This window comes from Patiria miniata, unplaced genomic scaffold, assembly GCF_015706575.1.
Source record: "Patiria miniata isolate m_02_andy unplaced genomic scaffold, ASM1570657v1 HiC_scaffold_19, whole genome shotgun sequence".
Taxonomy (NCBI): Eukaryota; Metazoa; Echinodermata; class Asteroidea; order Valvatida; family Asterinidae; genus Patiria; species Patiria miniata.
Genome location: NW_024037057.1, coordinates 6,819,998 through 6,834,058, shown reverse-complemented (window position 1 = coordinate 6,834,058; position 14,061 = coordinate 6,819,998). Strand labels below are relative to the sequence as shown.

General features: G+C 42.7%; 2 protein-coding genes across 2 annotated transcripts; one reads left to right on the top strand and one right to left on the bottom strand.

Moving 5' to 3' along the window:
• Nucleotides 1-235: 235 nt before the first annotated feature.
• Nucleotides 236-8,410, bottom strand: LOC119725560 (60S ribosomal protein L15-like). The gene is made up of 5 exons (XM_038197009.1): nucleotides 8,311-8,410; nucleotides 6,015-6,213; nucleotides 4,631-4,767; nucleotides 2,293-2,485; nucleotides 236-604 (listed from the first exon to the last, which is right to left on the bottom strand). Exons 2-5 carry the CDS (start codon nucleotides 6,184-6,186, stop codon nucleotides 492-494), a joined length of 615 nt encoding a protein of 204 aa, XP_038052937.1. The 5' UTR covers nucleotides 6,187-6,213; nucleotides 8,311-8,410; the 3' UTR covers nucleotides 236-491.
• Nucleotides 8,411-10,445: 2,035 nt separating this feature from the next.
• On the top strand, nucleotides 10,446-13,455 carry LOC119725559 (molybdate-anion transporter-like). Its single transcript, XM_038197008.1, has 2 exons — nucleotides 10,446-10,525; nucleotides 11,044-13,455. Exon 2 carries the CDS (start codon nucleotides 11,388-11,390, stop codon nucleotides 12,777-12,779), a length of 1,392 nt encoding a protein of 463 aa, XP_038052936.1. The 5' UTR covers nucleotides 10,446-10,525; nucleotides 11,044-11,387; the 3' UTR covers nucleotides 12,780-13,455.
• Nucleotides 13,456-14,061: the final 606 nt, after the last annotated feature.

Genomic DNA, 14,061 nt, shown 5'->3' with positions numbered 1-14,061 from the left:
GCATCCAAGTTTTGTGAACAGCTATTAAAAGCATGTACACGTAGAAGTTTATTTCATACAGTTTTTTCAAAACGTTAACATACGGGGCTATAGGTATACAAGTCTGGTCTTGCGGAATTAAGGACTAGTACGTTAGCGACTTAGCGTCTCCCAAAACATTTTTTTTAGGCAAAACAAAAAACAAAATTACATTGGTTGGGACCTTCAAACTAAAAGAAAAGACACTTCCATCATGTTAGTTACTCTTGGATGTTTTATTCATTGGTTCACCTTTTAGATTTACAAAGACTGTCCCTTCCGCGCGTCACAACCGACTTAAAGACTTCTTCCATCAAAACACTTCCAAACGTTCTGTTGAACAAAACCAGAGGAAACAAATTCCAAGGAGCAAAGGATAAGTGACCTGGAAGAATTTTTTCTTGGTAGATATTTCTTCGAGAAACTGATGTGTGTTAATATCAAGTGTTGTGGTTGGGTGCTGCTGGTAGAGCTTAACGGTAGCGCTTGAGGGAGAGGGTGTTTCGGCGCTTCCACGCGGCCCGACGCGATCCGCCGATCGTCTGCTTGTACAGATGGCCCTTGCCCAGACCACGGCTCTTCTTGCCTGAAAAACAAAGAGCGGAAACCAAAACATTAATAATTGCATTATCCATTTATTCAAACTCCATTTACCTAATGATTTTTGAAAAAGGGCAAATCCCAACATCAAAGATCTGGTAAGGGACCGTGACCATTCAGCCCTGGTGTGAAAAGGGCCCCCCGGTACCTCGTCCGGTCCAAAGCCAGTCCGGTCTTCAGCCCAGTCTCGTCCGGTACATGGTCCTGTCTGACCAGAAGTTTTGAAGTCAGTCAGGCGCATCAATGTATTGCCCTTCAGAGAACATCCAGAGCAGAACAATAGCAGACTTACCGGATTAAAGATAAAATCCTTCCATAACGCCTTGGTATTTACGGTCCCATTGTGCGCGAAACCGCATGGCAGGGGTTTTGATCTGTGCTGACGAAAGTGTTCTATTGTTTCGCGCTGAGAGATGAAAACCACAAGCGGGTTTCTTCTGGGATATATTACATGTGTCAATACTTGCAAACAATAGACCCCAGGATAGAGGAGTTCCTGATTAGCAACCGGACCAGCTCCTGGGCCGGTACCTGGGACGGTACGAGAGGACTTCTTGGGAGGGGACGAGCTTACTGGGGGACCCTTTTCATACCGGGGCTGAATGGTCACGGGCCCTAATGTTCTAAATAGTGCGATCTTCATTGTTGTTTTTATGCCAGCGTGAAGTGTGTCTCAGAACAGGCTACTTCCTACAACAACTCCACTTAGGACTCAGACTCAAGTCTGCCACAACTCACAATTTTGGTAACTCGGGCTTGACTCAATTCACATAGAATTGAGAACATAGACTCGCACCTGGCCTTGCACTCGACTTTCGTGACTCAGATTTGATCCTGAAAACTCTGACCACCACAAGACTCGGGACTCAAACTTGCCCAGATGACTCAGACTCGACTTAGGACTCAGACTCAAGTCTGCCACAACTCACAATTTTGGTGACTCGGGCTTGACTCAATTCACATAGAATTGAGAACATAGACTCGCACCTGGCCTTGCACTCGACTTTCGTGACTCAGATTTGACCCTGAAAACTCTGACCACCACAAGACTCGGGACTCAAACTTGCCCAGATGACTTAAGACTCGACTCAGGACTCAGACTCAAGTCTGCCACAACTCACAATTTTGGTGACTCGGGATTGACTCAATTCACATAGAATTGAGAACATAGACTCGCACCTGGCCTTAGACTCGACTATCATGACTCAGATTTGACCTTCAGAACTCTAATTACTACGAGACTCAGGACTCAAACTTGCCCAGATGACTCAGACTCGACTTAAGACTCAGACTCAAGTCTGCAACAATTTTTGGCCATGGACTCGACTATCCTGACTCAGATTTCACATTGAGAACTATGAGAACCACAAGACTTGGGACTTAAACTTGACCAGATGACTCAGATTCGACTCAGGACTCATACTTAAGTCTGCAACAATTATTGGCCTTGGACTCGACTATCCCGACTCAGATTTGACCTTGAGAACTCCGAGTACCACAAGACTCAGGACTCATACATTAACTTGACCAGATGACTCAGACCCGACTCAGGACTCATACTCAAGTCTGTAACAATTTTGGCCTTGCATTTGACTTTCATGATTTGATCTTGAGAACTCTGAGTACCACGAGACTCGGGACTCAAACTTGACCAGATTACTGAACTCAGCTTACCGGCTGACGTCAGGCCGCGGAGCTCGCGATGTTTGTGCACGGGGTTGCATATCCATCGGGTGTCCGGGTTGCGTCGGATGGCGTTGTGGAACGGGTCCACCATGATGATCTCGAAGTACTTGTAAGTGGAGTCCTCACAGGTCCAGTAACTGTTGAGGACACGCAGGCCGCCGCAACGCCGACCCGCTCGCTCCTGAAAAGCAATGGAGGGAAAAAAAAAAGGAATTCAATCCAAATACAGTATTACATGTACTAACATACACATCTTAAAGAGGTTGTGGAATGCTCGAAGACATTTCCGTCATTTTTCGGGTATATGTAGCCTAAGGTGTGATGAAATAAAAACGACTATTGTTTCTGTCATAAAATGAGTACAAAAGGTACTTTTGAGAGCTGCTTTTCAAGTCCTGTCATGCCTGTTTCGACCCGAACGTGCAATTTGTGTAAAAGCCGTCGTTGCGGGCAGCAAACAAAACACAGTAAATCGTGACGTAATAAACAGGACTCCCGATGCAGAGTAGCATGAACGAGTCCTGTTTATTACGTCACGATTTACTGTGTTTTGTTTGCTGCCCGCAACGACGACTTTTACACAAATTGCACGTTCGGGTCGAAACAGGACCTGAAAAATAGCTCTCAAAAGTACCCTTTGTACTCATTTCATGACAGAAACAATAGTCGTTTTTATTTCATCACACCTTAGGCTACATATACCCAAAAAATGACGGAAATGTCTTCTAGCATTCCACAACCTCTTAAATATTGCTGCCTTTCCCCCATTAACCAGTTCATGCCGGAGGATGTGATAACATGGACTGGCTGTTTTTATACACAGACACGGCTTGACAGGTTAAGATGTCAACATTGCCTCGTCTTGCCTCCGAGCGACGTCTTAACATGCATATCCCTCGTGCTTTTTGTACACACGCATTAAGTCCGTGAAGTCTGTTGAGGCGGACCGTGTGTTAATCTTGAATTGGCTGTTGCGTACGGCCTATTGTACAATTTACACTCCAGTGCACACTCCGAAGCATTGAACCATATGAGGTTTTGGCAAGAAATAGAATACAAATACAGTTGAAACGACTCTTGCGAATAAGTGTTTGTGGCGTTTGGCTATGTATCACAAGTTGGCTGGTAAATTTGGCCTTTAAATTATTTTATTTTTGGCAAAAAGAAATTCCTGCACGAAGCAGTTAACAGAGTAGAATCTTTTAAGTGCATGCTTTCAATTGTATGGCACCAAAAAAAGGAGAAACTTTTCCAAAATCAATTACTAATTTTATAGTACTGCTTAAATTACTGCCTTACCAGTGAAAGTGAGTCCTCATAATAAGTAAAAAAATTAATAAAGCTTATAATATAATTTGAAACATATGGCTTCCAATTCAAAATGTTTATGTGTGTGTCAATATTCATGCATGGATGTACGTAAGGAATTTAAATTTTTGGAAATACAAGTCAACGATTGTTTTAATTTACCGTTCTATGAAAACGGCATTCTGAGCCGTGTTATTACTTGGGTCAACATTGGTCAAGACCCACATAGGTTTTTTCAAGCGTGTACCTGGGGAGAGGAAGGAAATTTTGATCATATGTGACCTTTGAAGCAGCAGGAGGGTTACTCACTTTTTGTTTGTACAGTTTTCTTATATAAGACAACATATAAACGGGACTTTTTTTAAGCAGAAGAGGGATAACACAGTATTAAAAGGACTTTTTTTAAGCAGAAGAGAGATAACACAGTATTAAAAGGACTTTTTTAAGCAGAAGAGAGATAACACAGTATTAAAAGGACTTTTTTTCAGCAGAAGAGGGATAACACAGTATTAACTCTTTCGCTACGGAATTTAATTACCCGATTTTTTTCAAGTTTGTACGTAATATATCGCTGAAAATTCCGCCATGTGTTGATGTGGACGCCGCCATCTTTAAATGTCTCTCTGTAAACAAACTGCTCACAATAACCTGCAGCAGACCCCGGCCAGACGGAGAGCCGCTAGCAGTGGCTCAAACTAGGGTCAGAGGTTATACGATATAAATTATGTTAATAAGGCACACGTCATGGGGACACCCTGTTTAGTCACAGCGATGTCACCGAGCCGCTGCAAGCGGCTTGCCGTACGACATGTACAACTTTTGTGTGCCGCTGTCAGCGGCTCGCCGTAGCGAAAGAGTTAAGGGCCCAGTTATGAAAATGCCACAAACTCAGACTGTTGCAGATATTGCTCACCGCATTTTGGTCTAATTCTGGAAACTTGTTATTTTTTGGGGGGGGGGGGGGGGGGGGGGCGAGATAAGTGTGACTTGCGAGTCGTTGAGAAGAAGCTTGCTTTACCTCAGCAACTGACTGCAGACTGCGCTGGAACTTCAGCTGGTTCACACCCTGGTTGGTGGGCTTGCCATAGGTGGCGCCCTTCGGCACGGGCCTCTTGCGACCCCCGCGTCGCACACGCACACGGTAGATGACATATCCTGGAGGGGAAAGGGTGAATTGTGGGATTTTGTTGTTGTTTCAAAGAAAAACTGTAAAACTCATTCTTAACTGTCAAACTGTCTGTTTTAACCAACTGAACTATGACAACTTTATGATAGTCATAGTTTTGTCAATCAAATTAGGTTTTGCCCTTCACCGACGTTTTTTAAACACTGTATACTCAGTGTGTTACCTCCCGAGTGAAAGTTGGAAAAAATCACTCGGGTGGGACTCGAACCCACAACCTCCTGCTTTCTAGTGCAGATGTCTTACATCTGTATGGATGGATTTAATTTGCGTCAAACCTTTCAAAGCTTTTTCTCCGAATGGTATTGCCGCAACATGCTTTTTGCTTGGACATAGTTTTGTCATTATGGGACATTCTTTGCACTTAAAGTTTAACACTAATCCTGCGCATGTGCACTTATTTTACAGAACCGCATTATTTTCGTGTTCACCAACTGACACCCGGCACTGTGCGGCACTTCTAGTGTGCACCCCGTACTCTTATGTTTTCAAGAACTGATACTGATCTTAACTTCACCAGTAAAAAAAGTTTTTTAATAAGCCCACAAGTGTATGGATGGATTTAATTTGTGTCGAACCTTTCAAAGCTTTTTCTCCGAATGGTATTGCCGAAACATGCTGTTTGCTTGCGAGTCTTTTCCTGAAAACGAAAATTGTTTTATTACGCTTCAGTGTCCAAGGTGTGTGCGGCAGGCGTGCACACACACCTGGGTGTCAGTTCATTAACCCTAACCCCCTAGGCCTTTTTGCTAGGAATCATCCTCAATCCTCCAAAATCCTCCAAAATTTTACAACAGCGCCTAAATTCTTCAACATTTTCAGACAGTCCTGCCTCAAAATGCATTCATTCTCAATCCTCCATAATCCTCCTCATCCAAAAATGTTGCACCTATGTTCAAATGAAGGGTACCCAGCCCCTCAATCCTTCAAAATCGTCAGACAGTCCTGCCTCAAAATACCATTCAGCCTCAATCCTCCAAAATCCTTTCTGAAAAAAATACCATTCAGCCTCAATCCTCCAAAATCCTTTTCTGAAAAAATACCATTCCGCCTCAATCCTCCAAAATCCTTTTCTGAAAAATACCATTCAGCCTCAATCCTCCAAATTTCTCCAAAACCACAAGGATGATTTTGGAAGATTGAGGAAGGTTAGGATTAAACCAAAATTATTGATTACACGGTTTTCACAGAAAAAACCTGGCCCGATTGCCAACGGTACCTTGTTTTGCCCGGTAACCCATTCTCCTGGCCTTGTCTGGCCGCATGGGTCTGGAGGCGCGGTGAACAGACGACAGCTGGCGCAGGTTCCACGTGCGGACGCGCTTCAGAAAGCGCATCACGTCGGACTGCTTCTTGCGGTGGAGCTCTTGCATGTACTTGTAGGCCCCCATCTTGATTAAAAGCCTCGGGGTTATGTCCTGCAAAGAACGGTGCAAATACATCAATGATCTTGAGGAGGCACATAGAACATTTTTAACGGTAGCTGGTAGAAATCTGTAGTAAAGTCAGTAGCCAATGTGCAAGTCCAGTTTGCACACAATAGAGTATTGTTTTTATTTACTTTATTTTATATTATTACACTTCTCCACTGGCTGATATATAAAAATATTACAAGATATACAGAATCACAGATTCATATTAGAGAGGGACTGAATGCAGTACTCTGAACCCACTTGTAGTTTTACTGGGTGAATTCCTATGTTCCCCCATACCTATGTTCCCCAACCCTAACCCTAATCCAGGGAACATCAGTAAAACAATTGGGGAACACAGGTATCGTATTGGGGCAGATCGGTTAGACCCCGTTTTAACCTCATACAGGCGACACTGGTTGGTTATTTCAAACATGTTTGGACTGAGGGAAAAAATGTTGCAACCTGATGCTACTTTTTTCTTCATACATCATCACAATGAAGGTCAGTCATTGCAAAAATGATAAGAGTTTTAAGACGTGAATCTGGGACTGAAAAACTTTCCCAGTTTTGTTAGGAAATACTTATGAAATTTTCTTGACTCTCCACAGACTTTGTACACAACCGCTGATGTGGCGTCAGGTTGCAAAAAAAAATTCCGGATTTTAAAATATTTTTCCAAGTTAATTTACTTTTCATGGCTCTCCAAAGACTTTCTTTCTTTCTTTCCACATGTACTGAACTGGTTTGGGTTTAATAAGGAAATGTGTTTGGTGGGTTTTTTTGGGGGGGGGGGGGGGGGGGGGGGGGGGGGGAGGGGGGAGGGAGGTGCATGTTTTGCCGGGACGTGACATAACCTTCTTCCCTGAACTTATCCCTACTGCAAAAAATCACTTAGGCTCCTTACTTTGATAACCAAATAGGACCTAAATAAAAAGTCCACGTGCACACAAATGAAACTCCCTTTTTTTAACGAAATCTACGGCCTTGTCATAGTAATTAGTATCCAATCTTTTCAAACTGTTTTTAAAATAAGTGACAATGGTGGTAGGCCTAAGTCAGCGCAAATCAGTTGTTCAATTCACTAATTGTTGGCCATTGGGCGTTGTCAGTGGTTTACTAAAGTAAAGACATGAAAGAAGACAGAATGTCATGAATTTTGCATCCTGATGCCACTTTTTCCATCATATATTATACATGATACTTGACATGCTTGATAGGGGTTAGTCATTGCAAACATGTTGTAAAGACATGAATCTGGGACCGAGAAACATTTCCAATTCTGTAAAAAAAAAACGCAGTGGCTATTGTTACGGCAGCCGTAACGCATTTCCCATTTTCTATCGTTACGGTAGACTGCAACCTGGCAACTTTTATAAAAAAACATGACAAGAAAATATAAAATTAGAAGGAAAAAAGTGAATTTGAACTTTATGAAATTCAGACTTTATTTCCCTTTTAAAAAAAATCCTCCAAAGCCTCAGGTTAGAAAAGGAAAAAAATTCGAGTGCAAAACTGAGATTCGAACCCGCAACCTCGCGGTGCAAAATCCTACCCTCTATCGGCTGAGCTGGCGCACTGCTCGATAAAACGAAGGGGAACAAATAATTATATACCTGCGTGCGTATCAAAAAAATATCGTAGAGGGCGCTAAACAACGAGTGCCGTAACGATAGCCACTTCGAAAAAAAAAACTTTAAAATTTGTCTTTCTATTCTGGACGACTTGAACGAGACTACAAAGCTAACGAGATCTGGGAGTGGGGCCACATTCTTTCCTTCTATTCTTCCCTTGACTCTTCAACACCACATTGGAATGGGTAATTCACAGGATAGGCGGGTAGACGATGAACACAAATGTATGCAATGACACTCATTGGCACTTACTTGTGTACAACATAAATCTGCATGTATGCAATGCGTGTGTACAAAATGTAAGCAGGCCCCAAAATATCCCGAAATTTGCTACATGGAAACAAATAATATTCCACAAATCTTATCAGTTAATGATTCTACATATTTTGATGAATCGAAATTTGATCCATATGGAAAGTGATGGCAGATACTTTGCAGGGATTTAAAGCGAATTTACGACGACCCTCACCCCTGTTCGTAAAAGTTGCAACAGCACACTGGGAAAAGACCGATGCACTGTGTAGTGAGTTTCAAGGAACCCGTCTTTCTCCTCTGAGTGTACAGGTACCGGATAGGGTACCAGACGATAAATAGTATAGACTGGCTCACTGTCTTAACACGTAACTGGGTTGTATTTTGGTACATCAGTATTTTCGACTGAATGGCCTTTGCTTTATGCCCCAACTTCTGGAATTCCAGCAACGTTTATGCTTCAGGAACATTATATCGGTTAATATGAAGCCACAAGTTGGAATATTGTTGTTTAGTTTCCCTCCCAGTGAATGGAGTCGGGATTTTTAGGGCCTAGGCAAAGCCGAAGCCGAAAGACGAAGCAAACTTTCTCCGAACCCCCCCCCCCCGTAGTTAAAGGGAATATACAACATTTGCAAACATCGAAAAATAAAACTACCAAGTTTTTGCGAAATTCCTTAATAGGATGTTGGTAAATGACAGTCTAAAGCATCCTGTAAAATGATGGCACCTGGTATACTGTCATTTTCAAGAAAAGTGGTATTTTTGTATCTATTTCCAACGCTGATCGGCCGATCAGCGTTGGAAACAACTGGCTTTTTTTCAAATACTGGCCCCAATTGACCATTGCACTTGTTTGCAATCGATTACAAACCTATGAACGGGTACGAGCCAGCTAGACTGGTTCCCTGACCTTACAATTCCCCAATGTATGTAAACTGCTCTGTTTCTTCTTATATGGAGTCAGGGCTACAGGAAAATGATCGTTTTTCTTGGTTTTTATAGCATTTTCGATCCCAAAACCTCCAAAAAGTCAGTGTAACTATATTTGCTTTATATTTCCAACCCCCAATTCCATCCATTTCTGAAAATTACAGCAAAAGCAAATGATGTATATTCCCTTTAAACTGGACTCTTACTTTTAATGAAAAATTTTCTACTCATATTTCCCTTTGTTCGATAGCATAGATTTTCTTCGACTTTTGCCCTAGCTCTTCCGTTATTCAGCAAAACGTCTATGCGGTTCTTTTTTCTTTTTTATTTAGGTTTTAAAATGTTCCCTCTTTTAACATTGCAAATTTGTATTTGTTAAAAACTCAGAACACTATGAAATACATTCAAACACTTGATCTCTAATATTGGTTTTTTTCATGGCGATAAATGTAATTGTTTTGCCTCCTGTTATAAATGGAGAAAAATCAAGACATGGACAAAGATCCTAGCCGTCCCATGTAGTTGAAAACGATTTTAAGAAATCCATACGAAAATACAACGCATCTGTTGATCTAAGGGAAAGGGGTATCATTTTCAAGGAGGCCTGCTCATTATTTGCCTTCTCATAGCTCAATATAATATGCCATGCGGGGACCCCCCCCCCCCCACCTCCACAGTGGCGCACCGGGGGGGGGGGGGGGGGCCTCGGGGGCTTGAGCTCCCCCCCAACAGGTTGTCATTTTTTTTTGTAGTAATTTTTTTTTTAGTCTCACGATATTCGGCCTATTTTTGAGTAGTGGCGCCACCAACGTCAAAATAGTCCGCCCACCCCCGGAAAAAAAATCCAATTTTTTTTTGGTGGCCAATAATTTTGGGCAACATTTAAAAAAAAAAAGGAGCCCCCCCCCCCCCCCCAAAAACCCACCAATCCTGGCTGCGCCACTGTCCCTCCATCCCTCCGGATATCTTCCTCCTTGTCAGATTCGGCAAGAGGGCCGGTGTCATATGAAAATCGGACTCGTATGAAAATCGGACTCTTTTTCCCTTTTATTGGTTAAACCCTCTCACGTGACCGGTCCCTCTCCTAATTATCTATGCATGAGCATGCGTAATACCACCAAGGAGTCCGTATTTCATAAAACCTTAATTCATGCTACACCGGATGAGCAATTTTTAATTGCAACCATAAACCATATCCATGACCCGTTCCAATTACCCCCACTCAATTCCACCGCCATCATGGAACCATTGTATTTTCTTAGTTTTAAATATATTAATTTCAAATTTCACAAAGGAAACTACTGCATACACGAGATAAACTATGTAATGGAGGATTCCTCAATATGGATAAACTGTCCCACCATCGATAAATCGATCACTGATATTATTTCCGACTCAATCGATCATCAAGTTTCCCACAATGCAATACGGCAATCAAAATGGCTGCCTCCACGTTGGAAACTTGAAAATTTAACTCCACAACCGGACAACAGGACAACGTAATAATATCTTCATCCCTAGTTAGTTTTTTCATGTTTACAAATGACTGGTATTTTAGGATGCATTGTTTTCCGAGATTGCAATTTTAACATTTTGAAAGTGGGTTTTGTAGTCATGGAGAGGCGCATTGGGCAAAAATCAAAACGACCGGCGCGGCGCTTCGCATTCTAGTCGCAGCAGCGCGAGGCTTCCGTGTTGTCCGAACGGGCCGGGCGAGCGCCAGGCGGGGGCCCACATTACGGAAAACGTGTTGAATTATATTTTTTTAATATGAGACCATGTCCAAATGTTAAAAAAGGCGATAAGTTGGGTCCAAGTTACTCGGACTAGTAAATAGGAAGGTGTACTAGTAGCACTAGTAGTTACTAGATTGTTCGTGAAATATCTTTCCCCAAAAATATTTGAAAAATTCACTAAGGTAATATCAGAATAAATAATAATGACGATAAAATATTTTTTTTTTCATGTATCTTTACATTTGAGCTAATTCTGTTGACTTTGTGGGTTTTTATTCCAGTGTCTAGTGCAAGATACATGTTGGCGGACATCCGAATGCAACTTTAGCTTCCATTGCTTCAGTTCCAGTAGCATCTTGAAATCGACTCCAGCATGGTGTAATAATCTTCAACATGTTCAATGTCTGTTGACCTCTTCGCACACGAACCCATTTGTTGGAAGATACATGTACTCGGCCAAAATTCTTTGGAGTTTTGATTGAGGTGAAGTTTTACCAATGCTTATTGAATGTTGCCATCCATTGCAACAAGTCTATTTTCAAATGAGTTTGACAAAGGCCGTATTGCAGTCTTAATTATAGAAATATAACTGTATCAAGCAAGGAATTCAGACTCTGTGTCCAGTATGTCAATGTACCTTGCGTCATACGTAGCCAGTTTTGCCGCGCTTCTTGCCCTGTGCGGGGTGTTGCACTTCTTCGTCAGTCGGAGGCGGCCTAAGGAGACGACGGGACACAACCCAAATTTCGTGCAATTCCAACGGAAGTACTTTGTAGCCTACTTCCTGGCATTGACGGCGGATTGGCTGCAGGGACCGTATCTCTATAAACTCTACCGCCACTACGGGTTCCAAGAACCCCAGATTGCTGTGCTGTATGTCTGTGGGTTTGCATCCAGCGTGATCCTGGGCACAGCCACCAGCGCCCTAGCAGACCATTGCGGCCGTAAGAAACTCTGCATCACCTTCTCCATCATCTACTCCATCTCGTGCATCACCAAGCTGTCTTACAGCTACTACATCCTGATTTTGGGTCGGATCTTGGGCGGTATATCCACCTCACTGCTGTTCACCGCCTACGAAGCCTGGTACCTCCATGAGCATGTCGAATCCCACGACTTCCCTAAGGAGTGGGTGGCTTTGACCTTCTCCAAGGCAACCTTCTGGAATGGCGTCTTGGCCATCGGAGCCGGTTTGGCATCTAATGTACTGGTGGGCGTTCTGCGCCTCGGTCCTGTCGCTCCCTTCATGCTTGCCATCCCCTTGCTGCTAGCCTCAGGGGCTGTAGTGGCATCCTCCTGGAGCGAAAACAACGGAGCAAAGAAGGTCAAGATCTCCAAGTCCTGCACAGAAGGGCTGCGTCACATCGTCAACTCTCGCCGCATGCTGCTGATCGGGGCCATGCAGTCACTCTTTGAGAGTGTCATGTACATCTTCATCTTCATCTGGACGCCGGTCCTAGACATGCCTCCCACGGCACCTCTCGGACTGATCTTCTCCTGCTTCATGGCCTGCATCATGATCGGCTCCAACCTCTACGAGCTGCTGTCCAAGCGGGGGATACCCGCCTACAACATCGTCAACGGCTCCATCCTCCTAGCTCTACTATCCACCCTCACTTGCATCCTGTCCTACCGCCATCAGCACGCGGTATCCTATGTGGCCTTCCTGCTCCTTGAGCTGGCCTGCGGTCTCTACTTCCCCTCCATGGGTTTCCTGCGGGGGAAGGTGCTCCCCGAAACCCATCGGGCGGGGATCATGAACTGGTTCCGGGTGCCGCTCAACCTGATCGCCTGCGCGCTGCTCATGCTGCTGCACGGCAACTACTCCCAGGCAGGGACCCGGCACATCTTCATCATCTGCTCGTTGCTGTTGGCCGCGGCGCTTTTCTGCGGCGTCCGCTTTGCCCGGCTCGTTAAGAACGATGAGAACATGAAAGTTGCAACCACAGAGCTGGAAAACGGATCTGACAATATGAACGGAGATATTGTAACCAACCAAGACACAGGCTCTGTTTGACTGAAATCCTTTAATTTGTACAAAATATTTACATACCTTGAAGATTGTACATTTTATTTCTCTCGTCGAGGATTTTTTGTTCATGTATGTTTCTTGAACCTGTTTCCATTTTAAATATTTTTTAGATTTAGTTAAGAGAATTTTTGCCTGTCAACAGTATCATTTTGGTATAGAAAATCTGTTTCCTTTATCATTTCCCTTAATTGTGACTTAAAAAAAAAATATGTATATCGGCAGTAAAGGCATGCGTGTTTTTATCTTGAGTTTTGGATCAATATCACTTCACTGTCCATAAATGCATATTATTTTGAAAAACAAACTGACCAAATCATTCATTTCCAAAATCTAAATTCCAAATTCGTTTTGGGTTTATATCTGCTACAAGTACTCTTCCTACAAAATGTTCCCACAAATTTTAGTCAATTTAAACAAGACAAGTCAAGTTATTGGGTGATCGAGTACTACTATATATTGTATTTGTTCACTGAAGATTCAACGGTGCTTTGGCAGTTTTGGGCAGTACATGAAGTAACAGCAGGGCAGTTTAGGGCGGAACTATTCTAATAATTTAAAACTCTCAGTATGCTGTGTATTACAGGGTGGCGCAAAAAGAAGGAAACCCACTTTTGACCGGAATTTTAACCTACTTTAATAACTTATTTAAACTTTTTTTAATAAAGTAGTGAAGTATAGCTCTTTAACCATACAAGGTGAAAAAAATTGCAAGAATAGTATTATCATGCTAATTTGAATACAAGTCACCAAAATCACTGTTGTCTGCGTGTAAGTCTAGTGTAGTGTTTTTATTCTTCAAATGAAGCTCAGGAGCTCAGTCAAGCGGATGAAATAAGGCCCTCTGTGCACAAACAAGTTTGGCACATGAAATTGTTTAAACCATACATGTATCTCAAAGACAATAGGGAGGTTTGGCAAGCGAACGGATACGCTTACACTCACATTTAGCTATCCGTATCCGTTTTTACTTACGTGTAGCGAGCGAGATATGCGTGTCGTCTGCACGTATGACGTCATACGCCACTCACTATCCGCTAAACGTGCAGACGACACGCATATCTCGCTCGCTACACGTATGTAAAAAACGGATACGGATAGCTAAGCGTAAGTGTAAGCGTATCCGTTCGCTTGCAAAACCTCCCTATTATGCATTAGTTATCATTTTTTTTTTCACATGTTTAAAGATCAATATTTTAATACCATTAAATTGAACTTTTGAAATATGCTCAACAAGTTGGTAAAAATAGCTGTCCAGAAGTGGGTTTCC